This window comes from Dromiciops gliroides, chromosome 3 (genome assembly GCF_019393635.1).
Source record: "Dromiciops gliroides isolate mDroGli1 chromosome 3, mDroGli1.pri, whole genome shotgun sequence".
Lineage (NCBI taxonomy): Eukaryota > Metazoa > Chordata > Mammalia > Microbiotheria > Microbiotheriidae > Dromiciops > Dromiciops gliroides.
The window spans coordinates 578621462-578638940 of record NC_057863.1 but is presented as its reverse complement, the minus strand read 5'-3'; the positions used below and the strand labels follow the sequence as shown (position 1 = coordinate 578638940).

General features: G+C 36.2%; 1 protein-coding gene across 1 annotated transcript in view; it reads left to right on the top strand.

Moving 5' to 3' along the window:
• Positions 1 to 17479, top strand: part of LOC122747980 (regulatory factor X associated protein) — a 96585-nt gene that overhangs the window by 2392 nt on the left and 76714 nt on the right. Inside the window, 1 exon segment of the mRNA XM_043993732.1 lies at positions 593 to 658. Coding sequence (XP_043849667.1) covers positions 593 to 658 — 66 coding nt within the window.

The window sequence follows — 17479 nt, the reverse complement described above, 5'->3', positions numbered from 1 at the left end:
TGCCTCACAAACAAACAAACAAACAAAAAAGGACAAACAACAAGAAACAACAAGCAATTTTGTGGGGAGGTGCTACCAGGGATGCATTCTTGTTTTCCACAGGCCAACTGACTACAGTTCTAATCTATTAGACTGTGAGCATACTAGGGGGAAAAAAGAATGTGATCACAGGTCAGCTGTTTCATGTGTATATGCATAAGATATGTTCGCCTTTAGTTGAAAATACTTTAGCTGAAAACTTCTGATTTCTTATCAGAAAACTTGATCCCAGATCCACTACTTATTAACTATGAAACCTTAGACAAGACATTTAATCATTCAACATCCTCATATGTAAAATAAGGTTAATTATCTGGGGGCCTTTCAGTTTTTATAGCACCAAGATCCTGTAAAAACAATACTTTGTAAATAAGTCTATTTTTAACCATTTAGACTGGAGAATTTTTTGAAAACCATCCAAAAAGAGAGGAACTGAGGACTGTCTTTGGATTCAAGAGCTAGAAATTATTTCGATTTACTCTCTATTTACCCTCAACTCAAGGAATTGGTGAATATTTTTAAGTTATATGTCATTTTGCTTTGATGAATACAGCCTGCAGACAGGTTGACAGATGTCAGTCAGGGGAGCCCCATTCCTATTGACATACAGTCACCAAGAGTAAGCAGACAGTGGCAAACAAATTCACAGAATTACTATTGAGAAAATGTTGGGAGGGCTTTGCTAGATACCATAAAACACAAGGGCTTTGGGTCAACATTCTGAATAAAATCTTTCATTTGATGGCCCCAGTCCTGTGACTGAGATAATGATCTTACTCCATTCATCCACAAACTATTCATCATACCTGATGCAAAAGCAACTAAGTTGTACAGTTGAGCTTGGAGTCAAGAAGTCCTGAGTTTATGTCTAGCCTCAGACACTAATTGTGCCTGGGCAAGTCATTTCAGCTCTCTTAGCTTGATTTTTCTGACCTGTAAACTGCAGATAATAATACCACCTTCCTTACATGATTTCTGTGGGGATCAAATGAAATAACACTTAAAAGCTCTATAAAAATTATTAGATGTGACAAGATAAAAATCAATGACATCATGCTGCTGCTCAGTTGTTTCAGTCATGTTCAACTCTTTGTGACCCCATTCAGGGTTTCCATGACAAAGAAACTAGAGTGGTTTGACATTTCCTTTGATAGCTCATTTTACAAATGAGGAACTGAGGCAAACAGGTCTAAATGACTTGCCTAGGGTCACACAGCTAGTAAGTATCTGAAAGTGGATTTGAACTCATGAAGATGAGTCTTCCTGATTTCAAGCCCCATGCTCTATTCACTGTACTACCTAGTTACCCCCATGATATAATATGGACTTTAAAATATTAAGAGGAGGAGTCTTTTCCTTAGTTACCCATATTATTTTTAGAATATCGTGATATAGAGGAAGGATCAAAGACAAAGTTTCTTCTCTTATTTATAAAACATTCCCATTCCAAAGTTCTTTATAATCATATAGCTCCATGTTGTAGGACAATAATAACACATACTTTATGCTAAGAAAGGAAATAGTAAGTGAATATTTAGGACAACTTGAGTTTTGTTGTTTGGTGTTTTTTTAAAGCTTTCTGGATTTGGAGGTCCTGGGTGATTTGGTGAGAAATTGAACAACGAAGATAAATCACAAGTAGGCACCAGAAGGGAAAGGCATCAGAAATTCAGAACAATTGAAATTTGTCCAGGTGGCCTGCTTGTCAATGTGATACCCTGGCAACACAGAAAACTGCTGGAGTTTTTTGTATAACTTCAGAAGTTTCATGCCATGTGTTGGCATAAATTGAGAAGAATTATAGATCAAGGACAGGAAAAATATGATGGCTTACTTTCCTACAGTAATTTCAAGAGAATACTTGAACATCAGTCTAATGAGCTTCATACCAATTGGCTGGCTAAAACAAGATGATAGACGACTTAAAAACATTACCCAAATAACTTGAGCTCAGGGGTACTGAATATAAAGGATACCTAGCTTTTAAATCCCAGACACAATCTCTTTCAGAGGACTTCAATAAATCCCCTACACAGTCATTAAGCAAACACTGAACATTTGTCCTTGTATTAGATGCAGTGTTTTAGCAGTGTTTTCACCACAGACAAGTAGTTGGCTGGCAGGAAGGGGAGGTAGAATGAAGTGAGTCTCACCTAAGATGTGACCTGAAAGGAAAAAGAACACCCTGAGACATTCTAAGATTTCTATATAGATAAAAGCACAGATGCCAAGGGAAAGGAGTGTGCCACCTGATGACAGGAGCAGTACTTAATTGAAGAGAAAACATCCCATTAGATAAAACTAGAGATGGTTGCCATCACTCCCAAGGTTAAAGGAAAGAAGAGGCTTCCCTTGCCCACCAAATTGTTGTCACCTTCCTCTTATTTTCCATCCTAAGCAAAGTCCTATCTATCCATACCCTGGTTATGGCATTGCTCCAAAATACACAATCAACCAATTAACCAATAAACATTTATTTAGTATTTCTTATATGCTAAGTGCTGGGATATAAATGGGTTTTGGGGGTTTTGTGGGGCAATGAGGGTTAAGTGACTTGCCCAGGGTCACACAGCTAGTAAGTGTCAAGTGTCTGAGGCCAGATGTGAACTGAGGTCCTCCTGAATCCAAGGCTGGTGCTTTATCCACTGTGCCACCTAGCTGCCCCTATAAATGAAATTTTAAAAGAAATCCCTGTTCTCAAGGAGTTTGTTTTCTATGAGGGAAATATATATATGTGTGTGTATATATATATATATATATATATATATATATATATATATAGGTACATACAAGATTCATGCAGAGTGAATGGAAAAAAGGATTAGAGAGGAAAGTACAGTACTAGCAATTGGGGTGGAGGTAGGAGTTGGGAAGGGGCCAGGAAAGGCCTCCTTCAGGCAGTGGCATTCAAGCTGAGTATAGAAGGAAGTAAGAGATTCTATGAGGTGGAGGTTAGGAAGAAGAGTATTCCAGGCATGGGGGACAACATGTGCAAAGGTATAGAGAAAGGAAGTGTTGTTTTCCATGTGCCAGGAAAACAACTATGCAGATATGGTTGAGTTGTAGAATGATGTTTTAAAAGACTAGAAGAATAGGAAGGGACCAGGTTATGAAGAGATTTAAGTGACTAAGGAGTTTATATTTTATTTTAGAGGGAGCCATTACCTACTGAGTAGGTAAGTGACATGACTGAATATGTACTTTAGGAAAATCACTTTGATCATTATATGAAAGTAGGATTGGAATGGGAAGGGGCTTGAGGCAAGAGTTCATTTGGGAGACTAGTATAATAATCCAGGTTGGAGGTGATAAGAGCTTGAAATAAGGAGACAGCTGAGTGATTGGGAAAATGGAGGGGGGCAGTATTTGAGAGATATAGAAAAAGAAATTATAAGACATTATTGTTCTTGTTTGTCCTCCAGATGACTGAAGACAGTGCTGGTAGTTTGAGGCAATTGAGATCAAGTGATTTGCCCAGGTTGACCCAACTAATAAGTGTCTCAGGTGAAATTTGAACTCGGGTCCTCTCAACTTCAAGGCCAGTGCTCTATCCACTGTGCCATCTAGCTGCCCCATTGACTAATCAATGAGAACCTGAGTTATAAGAGACCAGCCAAAATGGTAGAATAACAGGAAGTTGGGTAGCCTGGCTCCCACCCCCAGCTATTCCACAAAGATGTAGACAATGCACTAGCCTATGACTTGATCAAGAAGAGGTTTCACATTCAGCTTGGAGGAGGGTCATGTGGAGCAGGATTCAGGCACGGTCAACTAACAGCTCTGTTTTCCATACCCTAGAACTAGGAGCTGAGTAGGAAACATGTGTGGAACAGGATAAGAAGCTGTTGCAGGACTGATGCTGCATACTGGACAACTAAAAGGATGAAGAACCAACAGCTGCTGTATGACTACAACACATAGCTAGAGTGAAGATTTAGATCCAGTCTGCAGCCTGGTATGAAACTTTCAGTAGAATAACCAGGGCAGAGAGCTCAGATTAAAAAATGAGTCTATAGTTCTGTTATTCTGAACCTGCAGACCCTTCCAGCCAGCTGACAGTGAATTGGACCAATACCAGTCAACTTGAACTCCTAACAGGTGACAGCCCATAATTGTATTGCCCAAATACAAAACTAGGTCAGGAGCTGGAAAAGCTCAGATGAGGACAGCAACCTGACTCTTTGGGTACAGTCAAAGTTACAAATCCAGAGCCTGAGTTATCCATATTCTATTTGAAGATCATAGCACTCAAGACCCTGAGAAAGTAGCAACAAGGACCCAAAAGAATAAAAAGTAAATCAAAGCAAGGCTCAGACATTTCCTCCAGAAGTGCACAAATCTGGTAAAAAAAAAAAAAGTCTCAATTCAAACAGGATGTAAGAAACAATAACTTCTCCCTTCCCCCCCAAAGAAGAATCACACCAAAAATAGCTATTGTAATGATAAAGTTATACAACAAACAAATGCAGAAGAAGAAAATGACTATAAAACAAGCAAAGTCTCAAAAATAGCTTGGACACAAGTTCAACAAGAATTTCTGGATGAAATTAATGAAAAGTTTTGTTTTGTTTTTAAAGAGTGATGATTTTATAAATGATAAGGGAGTGATAGAGGAAAAGACAGGGGGAAATGAGAAAGACTTGGAAGAAGAATTAAAAGCTTGGCACAAGAGGTACAAAACCTTACCCAAAGCCACAGAATACTTGAAAATCAGAATGTACCTGGATACATGATTTAGACATAAGAGGTGATACCATAGGAAAATTAGGAGAGAAAGGAATAGTCTACCTTTCAGATCTTTGGGAAGGAAAACAGTTTATGACCAAACAAGAGATAGAGTATATTATAAAATGCAAAATGGATGATTTTGATTACATTAAATTAAAAAGGGTTTGTACAAACAGAAGCAATGCATCCAAAATTAGAAGGGAGGCAGAAAGTTGGGAAACAATTTTATGGCCAGTACTTCTGATAAAGGCCTCATTTCTAAAATATATAGGGAACTAAATCAAATTTATAAGAATCCAAGTCGTTCCCCAATTGAGAAATGGTCAAAGGATATGAACAGGCAGATTTCTGATGAAGAAATCAAAGCTATCTATTCCCATATGAAAAAATGCTCTAAATCACTAATGATTAGAGAGATGCAGATTAAAACAACTCTGAGGTACTACCTGACACCTATTAGATTGGCTAAAATGACAAAAAAAGGAAAATAATAAATGTTGGAGAAGCTGTGGAAAAATTGGAACACTAATGCATTGTTGGTGGAGCTGCGAACTGATCTAACCATTCTGGAGAGCAATTTGGAATTATGCCCAAAGAACTGTGAAGCTGTGCATACCCTTTGACCCAGCAATACCACTTTGGGGTCTTTTCCCCAAAGAGATCATGGAAAAGGGAGAAGGACACACATGTACAAAGATATTTATAGCTGCTCTTTTTGTGGTGGCAAGGAATTGGAAGTTGAGGGGATGCCCATCAACTGGGGAATGGCTGGACAAGTTGTGGTATATGAATGTAATGGAATACTATTGTGCTGTAAGAAACAATGAGCAGGAGGAGTTCAGAGAAACCTGGAGGGTCTTGCGTGGGATGATGATGAGCGAGATGAGCAGAAACAGAAGAACATTGTACACAGTATCATCAACATTGTGTGTTGACCTACTGTGATGGACTATATTCTTCTCACCAATGCAATGGTACAGAAGGGTTCTAGGGAACTCATGATGGAGGTGTATCTCCAAATCCAGGTGGAAAAAAAAAAGAATTGTAGAGTATAGATGCTGAATGAACCATACTATTTCTTTTGGTTTTGGTGCTGTTGTATTTCTATTTTGAGGTTTTTCCTCATTGCTCTGATTTTTCTCTTATAACATGGCTAATACAGAAATATGTTTAATGTTTTATATATATAACCTATATCAGATTACCTGCTGTCTAGGGGAGGGGGGAGGGAGGGGAGGGAGGGAGAAAAATCTGAAATTGGAAAGCTTGAAAGCTTGTATAAACAAAAGTTGAGAACTATCTTTACATGTAACGGGAAAAAATAAATAAATAAAATACTTTATTTTAAAAAGAAGAAGAAAATTAGAATGTACCCAGCAGAATTTAATGACTCCATGACAACAATAAATCCTAAAAACAAAATCAAAATACAGGAAAAGGAGGAGGAGAAAGAGATGGAAGAGGAGGAGGTGGAGAAGGAAAAAAAAAGGAGATGTAATATATCATCAAAAAATAAGTGATCTAGAAAATAGGTCAAGTAGGGATAATTTAAGAATCATTTAACTATCTTAAAGCCATGTCCAAAGAATAAAAGAATTGTCATCATTTTTCAGCAATTCATGAAAGAAAACTAAACAATTCTCTTAGAGCCAGAGGGCAAAGAGAAAATAGAAAGAATTCACTGGCCACCTCCTAAAAGAAATCTCAAAATAAAAACTTCTAGGAACAAAGCCAAAATCCAGAGCTTCTAGGTCAAGGAAAAAAATACCACAAGCATAAAGAGAATTCAAATATGAAGGAGCCATGGTAAGGCTCTCATAAGATTTAGTAGACATCAATTAAAGGAAAGGAGAGCTAGAAATATGATATTTCAAAAGGCAAACAATTAGGCTTGCCACCAAGAACAACAATATCCAAGAAAACCATGTATACTTCTGCAGGGGTGGGAGGGAAGTAGGGGGTATAGATGATGGATCTGTAATCAAATATACAATTTATAAGCCTTCCCAACAAAAAGACTTCTCCTTTCTCCACCTCTTTATAAGGAAGAGGGTGAAGGAATGTGCTTAGTATAAGAGAACAGGAAAGAGGAAAATACATAACTAATCACAACTGTGAACATGAATAAGATTAAATCACCCGCAAAAGAAGTATAATGGGGGGCAGTTAGGTGGCGCAGTGGATAGAGCACTGGCCCTGGAGTCAGGAGTACCTGAGTTCAAATCTGGCCTCAGACACTTAACACTTACTAGCTGTGTGACCCTGGGCAAGTCACTTAACCCCAATTGCCTCATTAAAAAAAAAAAGAAGAAGTATAATGGGCCATAAAGGAAAATCCAACAACAAGTTGTTTACAAGAAACACATTTGACACATAAAGATTCACATAGAATCAAAATAAGGGACTAGAGCAAAATCTATTATGCTTTAGCTGAATTTTTTAAAAAGACAAGGGGACAGCTAGGTGGCGCAGTGAATAGAGCACCAGCCCGGCCCTGGAGCCAGGAGTACCTGAGTTCAAATCCAGCCTCAAACACTTAACACTTACTAGCTGTGTGACCCTGGGCAAGTCACTTAACCCCAATTGTCTCACTAAAAAAAAAAAAAGGCAAGAATAGCAATCACATTAGACAAAGTAAAACAAGCATTGAATTGATAAAAAGAGATACACAGGGGGGCAGCTAGGTGGTGCAGTGGATAAGGCACCAGCCTTGGAGTCAGGAGTACCTGAGTTCAAATCTGGCCTCAGACACTTAACACTTACTAGCTGTGTGACCTTGGGCAAGTCACTTAACCCCAGTTGCCTCACTTAAAAAAAAATAATTTTTAAAAAAGAGATAAACAGGATAACTATTTTATGCTGAAAAGTACCATAGAAAATTAATTCATATCAATACATAATATATCTTCACTAAATGATATAGCATGTAAATATATAAAGGAAAAGGTAAATGAAGTATAGGGATAAACAGTAATACCTCAAATTACCCCTTCAAGAATAAAACAAATCAATTTAAAAAGAAAGAAGTTAAGTATCTAAATAGAATTCTAGACAAGATGAAAGCCCTCTGGAGAATAAAGAATGGAACTATAAAGGAGCATATTTATTTCTTAGTAGTGTGTGATACCTTTACAAAAACTCAACATGTATACATAAGAACCTCACAAACAAATGCAGAAAAGCACAAGTATTACCTACATCTCTTCCTGACTGTAATATAATAAAAATTATATTCAATAAAGAGCAGCTAAAGAAATTATTAAGAATTAGTTCTAGAGGAAGGAAGGAAGGAAGGAACAATTTAAAGAGCATCAGTTTTGAGTAAGAAGACCCTCAATTTTAATGTTGCCTCCACTACCTATCTGCATGATCACCTTTCATTTTCTAAGTCTCTTTACTCATAAGTAAAATGAAAGTGTTAGACTGAATATCTAAAATTCTGTGAAAGTCAATTTTTAATTATTCCAGTTGGTAATACATTTAAGAGAACACCAGCAACACTTTTTCCTATAGTCCCAAAATAGGACAGAACCAAGATGTCAGAGCACAGGCCAGAACCTCTAAGAAAATAATGGGCTTTGCCAATGGCCAAAGGCCCCAGCTTGATTGGATTCACTGAGATTGACTGACTTCGCTAATTAAGGAACTTAAAGTTAATTCACTTAAAGTTAATTCAATTGAAACCACACCTGCCTGACTCTTAAGAGGGTGTGTTCTCAGAGACTGCAGACTCTGACCACAAAGCAGGACCACCCTCAAGTCCAGTAAACCAATGGATTTGGGTGATGCTAGCAAAATAGCTTGAAGCAGGGTGGAAAGACCACCTCTCCTTGGGACAGAGAGGAGGCTTACTCTCTCAATTTGTCTCTCTAACAGGCTCTTGGTAGCAGAGGACTCTTGAAAGAAGCTGAACTCTTATCTCTCCTCTAGGGTAGATAGGCTTTTTCTTGACTTTCTGACCCAAACTTGGTGCTAAAGCTTCTAATTTATAAGAAAACCCCAGCTAGTTTTCCTTACACTTGGGACAGGAATAAGGTGACCACACATTAGATTTTTTTTTTAGTGAGGCAATTGGGGTTAAGTGACTTGTCCAGGGTCACACAGCTGGTAAGTGTTAAGTGTCTGAGGCCAGATTTGAACTCAGGTCCTCCTGACTCCAGGGCTAGTGCTCTATCCACTGTGCCACCGAGCTGCCCCACACATTAGATTTTAAACATCACAAACCTAGCTTAATTCTAACAATATTCCCCTCCAAATAACTTTAAAATAACACCTCAAATCAAATTTTGAAGTGGCAGAGCTGACAAAAGATCATAAGAAGAAATTTTCCCAGCCTAAGACAACTTCAGAAATACATAGGAGAAGTATATAGCACAGTAAAGTGTACAGGCCCAGAGCATGAAGAGCACCAACTGTAGGCTTTGGAGGTGCCCAAGACAGCAGCAACAGCTTTGCAAACTTTCAACCCAGAGATAATAAGGGGGTTGGAAAACTGGTCAGAAAGAGATCATAAGGAACCCTTTGCTAGCATTGAGTGCAGGTGTTACTGATTGGCATCTCTATTGCCCTCAAGCAGTTCTGGGTTGCAGTTCCAAAGCAGAGAAGAGTACTTGTGATTGGTCACAAGTGAGCAGGCCCTGGACCTATTCCAGATCCAAGAGGAGTACTCACACCTGTGGATGCAGAGGACAGGGGTAAATAGAAGAGCACAGACCAGAAGAGCAGTGACCACACCTTTCCTAGCATAATTCCACCTTGCAAGCACCAAAATTTTATAGACCACCCCCCCCCCCGCCCGGCAGAACCTAGCTCTGAAAACAACAGCATGAAAAAGCCTGAAGCTTGGCACAGTGTCTTTGCACCCCCTGGTGAGCAGAGCCCAACTTTAATATAAAATTCAAAGTGAAGAAATAGGCTGGGGGAAATGTGAAAACAATAACAAAAGAAAAGAACTTGACCATAAAAGGCTAATATGGTAGCAGAGACAACCAAAACATAAACTTAGAAGAAGACGATACTATGAAAATAGCTAAAAACAAAGTCTCAAAGAAAAATGCTAATTGAACCCAGGGCCAACAAGAGTTAAAGAATTAAAGAAGAGTTAAGAGAAAGAGACAATAATGGTATAGGAAAAATTATGAAAAGAAATGAGAGTGATAGAAAGAAATTATGATCCAGAGGGTAAAATAATCATTGAAAGAATCCACTTATCATCTCCTGAAAGAGATCTCCAAATGAAAATTCCCAGGAATATTCTGGCCAAAATCCAGAGCTCCTAGGTGAAGGAGAAAATATTGCAAGCAGCCAGAAGGAAACAATTCAAATATTGAGGAGCTACAGTAGGATCATACAAGATTTATTAGCTTCTATATTAAAGAAACAAAGGGCTTGGAATACAATATTCCAGAGGGCAAAGCAGCTAGAATTGTAATCAAGAAGAACCTACAGAGCAAAACTGAGTATAATCCTTCAGGGGGCAAAATGGTCATTTAAAGAAATAGAGGACTTCCAAGCATTCTTTAGGAAAACACCAGAGCTGAGTAGAAAATTTGACATTCAAATAGAAGACTCAAGGGAAGCATAAAAAGGTAAACATGAAAGAGTAATCATAAAGGACTCAATGGAATTAAACTGTTTACATTTCTACATAGGAAGATGATACATGTAGCTCCTAAGAACTTTATCATTATTTGGGCAGTTAGATGGAGTTTGCATAGACAGAAGGCATAGGTGTAAGTTGATTATGTTGGGATGATCTAAAAAGAAATGCAGGGATGAGAAAAAGGGATGCACTGGGAGGGAAGGGAAGAAGAAGTAGAATGGGGCAAATTTTCTCACATAAAGGAAACACACAAGGAAGAACTTTAATAGTAAAGTGGAAATTGGGAGGGGGTGGTGGGCAATGCTTGAGCCTCTTTCATCAGAATTGGTTCAAAGAGTGAGCAACATATAAACATATTCAATTAGGTAATCTATCTTACCCAATAGGGAGATAGGAGGGGAATGGTATAAGAGATATGTGAGGGCTGATATGGGGCAGAGTGGATTGGGGAGCATAGTGATCAGAAACAAGACTGATTCTTGAGGAAAGACAGGATAAAAAGAAAGAAACAGAAGGAGAAACAGAAAAAAATAGGATAGAATGAAATGCACAGTTAGTGATCATAATTGTGAATGTGAATGGGATGAGCTAAACCATAGAATGAAAGAAGATAGCAGAATTAATTGGAAGCCAGAATCCAACAATATGTCATGTACAAGAGACATACTTGTGACAGAAAGACACTCACAGAGCTGAAATGAAGGGCTGGAGCTGAGTCTATTATGCTTCAGCTGAAGTGAAGAGGATGGGGGTAACGACCATGATCTCAAACAAAGTAAAAGCAAAATCAAACCTACTTAAAAGAGAATCAAGGAAACTACATTTTTTCTAAAGGTCCCATAGACAATGAAGGAATATTCGTTTAAATTACAGCAAGTTTCTTTAATAAAGGCCTTATTTCTCAAATTTGTAAAAATAAGAGCTATTCCCCAATGGATAAATAGTCAAAAGATAAGAACAGGCAGAAACCAAAGAAGAAGCCATAGTCTTATGAAAAAATACTCTCGATCACAATTGTTTAGGGAAAGGTAAATTAAAACAATTCTGAGATTCTACCTATGACAATGACAAATGATAGAAAAGATGGGGGGCAGCTAGGAGGCTCAGGGGATAGAGCACTGGCCCTGGAGTCAGGAGGACCTGAATTCAAATCCAGACTCAAGACACTTGACACTTACTAGTTGTGTGATCCTGGGCAAGTCACTTAACCCCAATTGCCTCACAAAAAAAAAAGAAAGAAAAGGAAAAAAAGATGAGGGAAAATAAGTACATTGATGAACCATTGGTGGAATAGTGAACTGGTCCAACCATTCTGAAAAACAATCTGGAACAATGCCCAAAGGGCTGTGTATCCAGTAATACCACTTCAAGGTCTCTACACCAGAGATCAAAGAAAAAGGAAAAGGATATATATGTATAAAAATATTTATAGCAGCTCTTTTTGTGGTGACAAAGAATTAGAAATTTAAAAGATGGTCATCATTTAGGGAATGGTTGAACATGTTGTGGCATATGATTGTGATGGAATACTATTGTGCTATAAGAAATGATGAGCAGGGTGGTTTCAGAAAAAGACAGGGGAAGACCTATATGAACTGATGCAAAGTGAAGTGAGAATTGGGAGACCATTGTGTACAGTAACAACATTATTGCAGTAATGTTGCAGTGATGATCATCTGTGAAAGACTTGACTACTTTTATCAATACAGTGATCCAAGATAATTCCAAAAGACTCATGATGAAAAAATGCTATCTATCTCTAGAGAAGAACTGATAAACTCTGAATGTAAATTAAAGTATAATTTTCTTGTTCTCTTTTATTTTTGCTTTTTTGTGATATCACTAATAGGGAAATTATGTTTTATATTATTTCACATGTATAATTGATATCATACTGTCTGCCTTCTCAGTGGGTGAGGAAGGGCTGGTAAGGAGGAAAATCTGGAACTCAAAATTTTAAAAGATAAGAATGCTAAAACTGGGGCAGCTAGGTGGTGAAGTAGATAAAGCGCTGGCCCTGGATTCAGATGGACCTGAGTTCAAATCCAGTCTCAGACACTTGACACTTACTAGCTGTGTGACCCTGGGCAAGTCACTTAACCCTCATTGCCCCACAAAAAATTTTAATTAAAAAAATATATATATATAGCAAAGAATGCTAAAACAGGGGCAGCTAGGTGGCACAGTGAATAAAACACCGGCCCTGGATTCAGGAGGACTTGAGTTCAAATCCTGCCTCAGACACTTGACACTTACTAGTTGTGTGACCCTGGGCAAGTCACTTAATCCTCATTGCCCTGCAAAAATTAAAAAAAAAACCCTCCCCCCCTAAAAAATAAAGGATGAGAATGTTAAAAATAAATCTTTTATTAAAATTTAAGAATTAATTGTAGACCAATGATCCTAAAGCATGGGCAGGTCACCATCAATTGGGGAATTACTGAACAAGTTGTAGTATGTGAATGTAATGGAATACTATTGTGCTGTAAGAAATGATAAGCAGGCAGATTTCAGAAAAACCTGGAAAGTTTTGAGTGGACTGATGCTGAGTGAAGTGAGCAGAACCAGGAGAACATTGTATACAGTAACAACAACATTGTGTGATGATCAGCCATGATAGATTTGGCTCTTCTCAACAGTGCAATGATCCAAGACAGTTCCAACGAACTCATGATGGAAAATGTTCTCCACATCCAGAAAAAGAACTGTGAATTCTGAATGCAGATTTAACCATACTGTTTCTACTTTTTGGTTGTTTTTTTTCTTTTTTGAGGTTTTTTCCTTGTGTTCTGATTCTTCTTTCACAATATGACTAATGCAGAAATTTTTTTTAAAAAAGAAAGAAAAAGAAAAGAAAAAACAATGGGCAAATCAAAGAAAAAAATCTTAGAAATAATACATAATTTCATTAAAGATAATGAAAAAAATACACCAAAAATTTTAGGATATAGCCAAAGTAGTCCTAAAGGAGGAAAATATTCTAAACTCTTCAATCATCAAAAGAGAGAAAAAACAGAGAAGCAAATTTGACATGAAGCTAAAATAGAAAACCAACCAATATTTAAGCCCTAATTAAACCTTAATATAAAATTTTGAAAACCAATGAAGGGATTAATAAGATTGAAAGCAAAACCCTATTGTATTAATAAAGAAAAGGAGCTAGTTGGTATTTTTTAATAGATAAACCCTTTGCTAATTTGATTAAGAAGAAAAAGGGAAACAAAATTAACAACATAAAATTCCAAAGATGAACAAAACAAATGAACAAATGAAGGAAAGTTTTGGAAACTACTTTGCTCAATTTCATGCCAATAAAATGTAATCCAAATGAAATGGATAAATATTTACATACATATAAACTGTTCAGCTCAACAGAACAAGAAATAGACAACTTAAGTAGGCCAGTATTAGAAAATGAAATTGAGCAGGCCATGAATGTGGTTCCAAAGATGGATTTACAAGAGAATTCTATCAAACATTCAATAAATAATTACAGTCACTATTACCTAAACTATTTGAAAAAAATCATCAAAGGGTTCTAAATATTTTTCTATGATACAAATTTAATCTTGATACCAAAATCATAAAAAGAAAGAAAACTATTGACCAATGTCCCTAATAAACATTGAAGCAAAAAAATTATATATTAGCAAATGAACTACAGCAACATATCTAAAAGATCATACACTATGTTTAGGTTGGATTTATGCCCAAAATACAGGATTTATTCAATAGTAGGTCAACTTTCAACATAATAATAACAACAAAAATTATATAATTATAATAGTTTCAGAAAGAGCTTCCTGTTTAAGAAAAAACTAAAACTAGAAAACATAGAAACAAATGAAACTTTTCTTAATATGATCAGTAGCATCTACCTAAAAGCAAGAGTTGGCATTATATTTAATAGGGATAAACTGGAGGCCTTTTGAGTAAGATCAAGTATAAAGCAAAGATGCCCATTATTACCACTGCTATTTGATGTAGAGTTTCTATAGCAGTAAAATAAAACCAAGAAAAAAAATTAAGGAAAAGCACAAGCAAAAGGAAAACAAACCCATCACTTTTTGCAGATGTTATGATTGTGTACTTAGAGAACTCTAGAGCACCAAGTAAAAATTAATTGAAACAATCAATCACTTTAGCAAAGATGCAGAATATAAAATCAATCCACATAAATCATAAATATTTCTTTTTATTACCAACAAATTCTCAAAAGGAGTAAATAAAAAGAGAAATTCCATTCAAAATAGCTACATTGTGTGTAAAATACTTGGGAGTCTATCAACCAAAATACATATAGAAATTATGTTAATATATCTATAAAACACTCTTTATATAAGTAGAGACTGAAATAATTAGATAAACATTAATTGTTCCTAATTAGATAAAGCCAATAAAATAAAAATTATATTACATAAATTAATTTACTTATTCAATGTCATGCCAATCAAATTACCAAAGAATTAATTGTGTAGAGCTAGGAAAATAGTAATGAATATGTGACATTTAAATAATTACTATTGACACAAGTTTTTGATAAGCTTATATTAATTTATCAATATTATACCTGGAAAGGATTTAGCACATATTTCCCTAATTTCTCATGGTCCTAGGCTACATGGTAGAGAAGGCAGAGGAGAGAGCTTCAGCATACCAGTTAACAAGAGGAGGAGAAAAGCCCCCAAAGACCATACTTGGTGTTTTCCAAAGGTTTTTATTCTTTTCTTGATAGAGGTGGGTCATTATATATTAATCAAATATATTATGCATTACTTAAATCTAATTGGTTGACTTGACTTGAAGGTAGGCTATAATATCATGAACTCTAAGGATGACATCAAAGAAAGGAGGGTAAAGTCCATTACCTAGGTGTGTTTTAATCCCATCAGTTAGTCCCTGGGCTATGTAAACAAAAGAATCTACCTCCACCCACAGCTCCCTTTGTTTTCTTGGGTTTGTCCCAAATAAGATTTGATGAAGTCTCTCTGGCACACTAGGCTTTCTGGAGTGGGTGGAGGGGCACAAAGAACAAAGAAATAGAGATCTCTGGGTCCCCCCAAAAATCTATTATTAATAATTATTTTCTCAGAAAGTTCATCTGGAGGAATAAAAAATCAAGAAACTCTCAAGGGAAAAAAATTTTTTTTAAGTAGGCTAGAACAGGGCTTAGCAGTACTAGATATCAAGCTATGCTACAAAGCAGTAATCATCAAAATGATTTGGTACTGGTTAAGAAACAAAGAGGTTGATTGATGGAACAGATTTGGTACAAAACATACAGAAGCAAACAGAGTAAACTAGTGTTCAATAAACCTCAAGCCTAAACTACTTGAGTAATAAATCACTCTTTGTCAAAAGCTGCTAGGAAAACTGTAAAGTGGTGTGCCAGAAACTAGATATGGACTACCATCTCAAGCATATACCAAGATAAGCTCCAAATTGATAAATGATTTAGACATAAAGTATAACATTAGAAAAAATTAAAGGAACAAGAAAAATCACTCTTCCTCTATATGTATAGAGAGATTAAGTGACCAACAAAGGTCTATAAAAGGCTCACAGAAACTAAAATGGCTAATTTTGACTATATAAAATTGAAAAGTTTTTAGACACACACACACACAAATGTAGTAAAAATGAGAAAGAAATCACTTCTGGTGGGGGCAGCTAGGTGGCGCAATGGATAAAGCACCAACCCTAGATTCAGGAGGACCTGAGTTCAAATCCAGCTTCAAACACTTGACATTTACTCACTGTGTGACCCTGGGCAAGTCACTTAACCCTCATTGTCCCACCAAAAAAAGAAAGAAATCAGTTCTGGGGGAGAAAATCTTTGCAACAAGTTTCTCTGATGAGGGTTTCATTTCCAAGATATGTAAGAAACAGGTGCAAATTAATAAGAATAAATCATTCCCTAAATGATAAGTGGTCAAAGAATATGAATAGGCAGTTTTCAGAGAAATAGATCCAATCTAACAAAAGTCATATGGAAAAAATGCTCCACATCATTAATGATTGGGAAAATGTAAATTAAATAACTCTAAGCCTTCACCTCCCACCCAACAGACAAAGTTCAGAAAAAAAAGAAAATAGGAAATGTTGGAGGGGCTGTGGGATAGCAGGCATTTAACGTACTGTTGTTAGAGCTATACATTAGTCCAGCCATTCTGGATTTGAAACTATGTCCCTACATTTACTAAATTGTTCCTATCTTTTGAGCCAGTGATACCACCAGTGATTCCCCAAAAAGATCAAAGAAAAAGGAAAAGTATCCTTATATATATAAATATTTTTATCAGTTCTTTTCATGGTGGCAAAGAACTGGAAACTAATAAGGTGCCCATCGACTGGGGAATGGTTGAACAAATTATAGTATATGAACACCATATAATACAATTATGCTGTAAGATATGTTGAAGGAGATATTTTAAGAGAAATGTGGCTAAACTTGTATGAACTGATACAAAATGAAGTAAGCAGAATATATAAAACACACAGATTAACAGAACAAGAAATACAGAATTTGAACAGCTTAATCTTAAGGGGGGAAAATAATAAGCAATAATTGAATTACTGAGATAAAGACTTCTATTGGAGAAAAACTGCTAGAAAAACTAAAAAACAATCTGGCAGAAATCAAGTTTAGACCCACATCTTCTGCCATATTCCACAATGAAATTCAAATGGATAAATAACAAATATAAAAGTGATATCAGTAAGAATTTAGAGAACAAAGGAAGGAGATATCTTTCACAATGATGGCCAAGGGGGATCTTACCAATATAAAGTTAAAAGATAACCATGAATGGCAAAAAGAACAATTTTGATTACATGAAATTGAAAAAGTGAACATGCAAGATAAATGTAATTAAAATTATAAGTGAATCAATTAACTGGGGGAAATCATTGCAATATCTATTCTCTCTCTCACACACAATGTATTCTGTGTGTCTGTTTCTACATAAACACATAATACATATATATGAAATTGATACAAATGTTTAAGAATATGACCCACTCCATAATAGACAAGTGGCCAAAGATTATACAGGCAATTCTCAAATAAATAAATGTAAGCTATCAACAACTATATGAAAAATGCTGCAT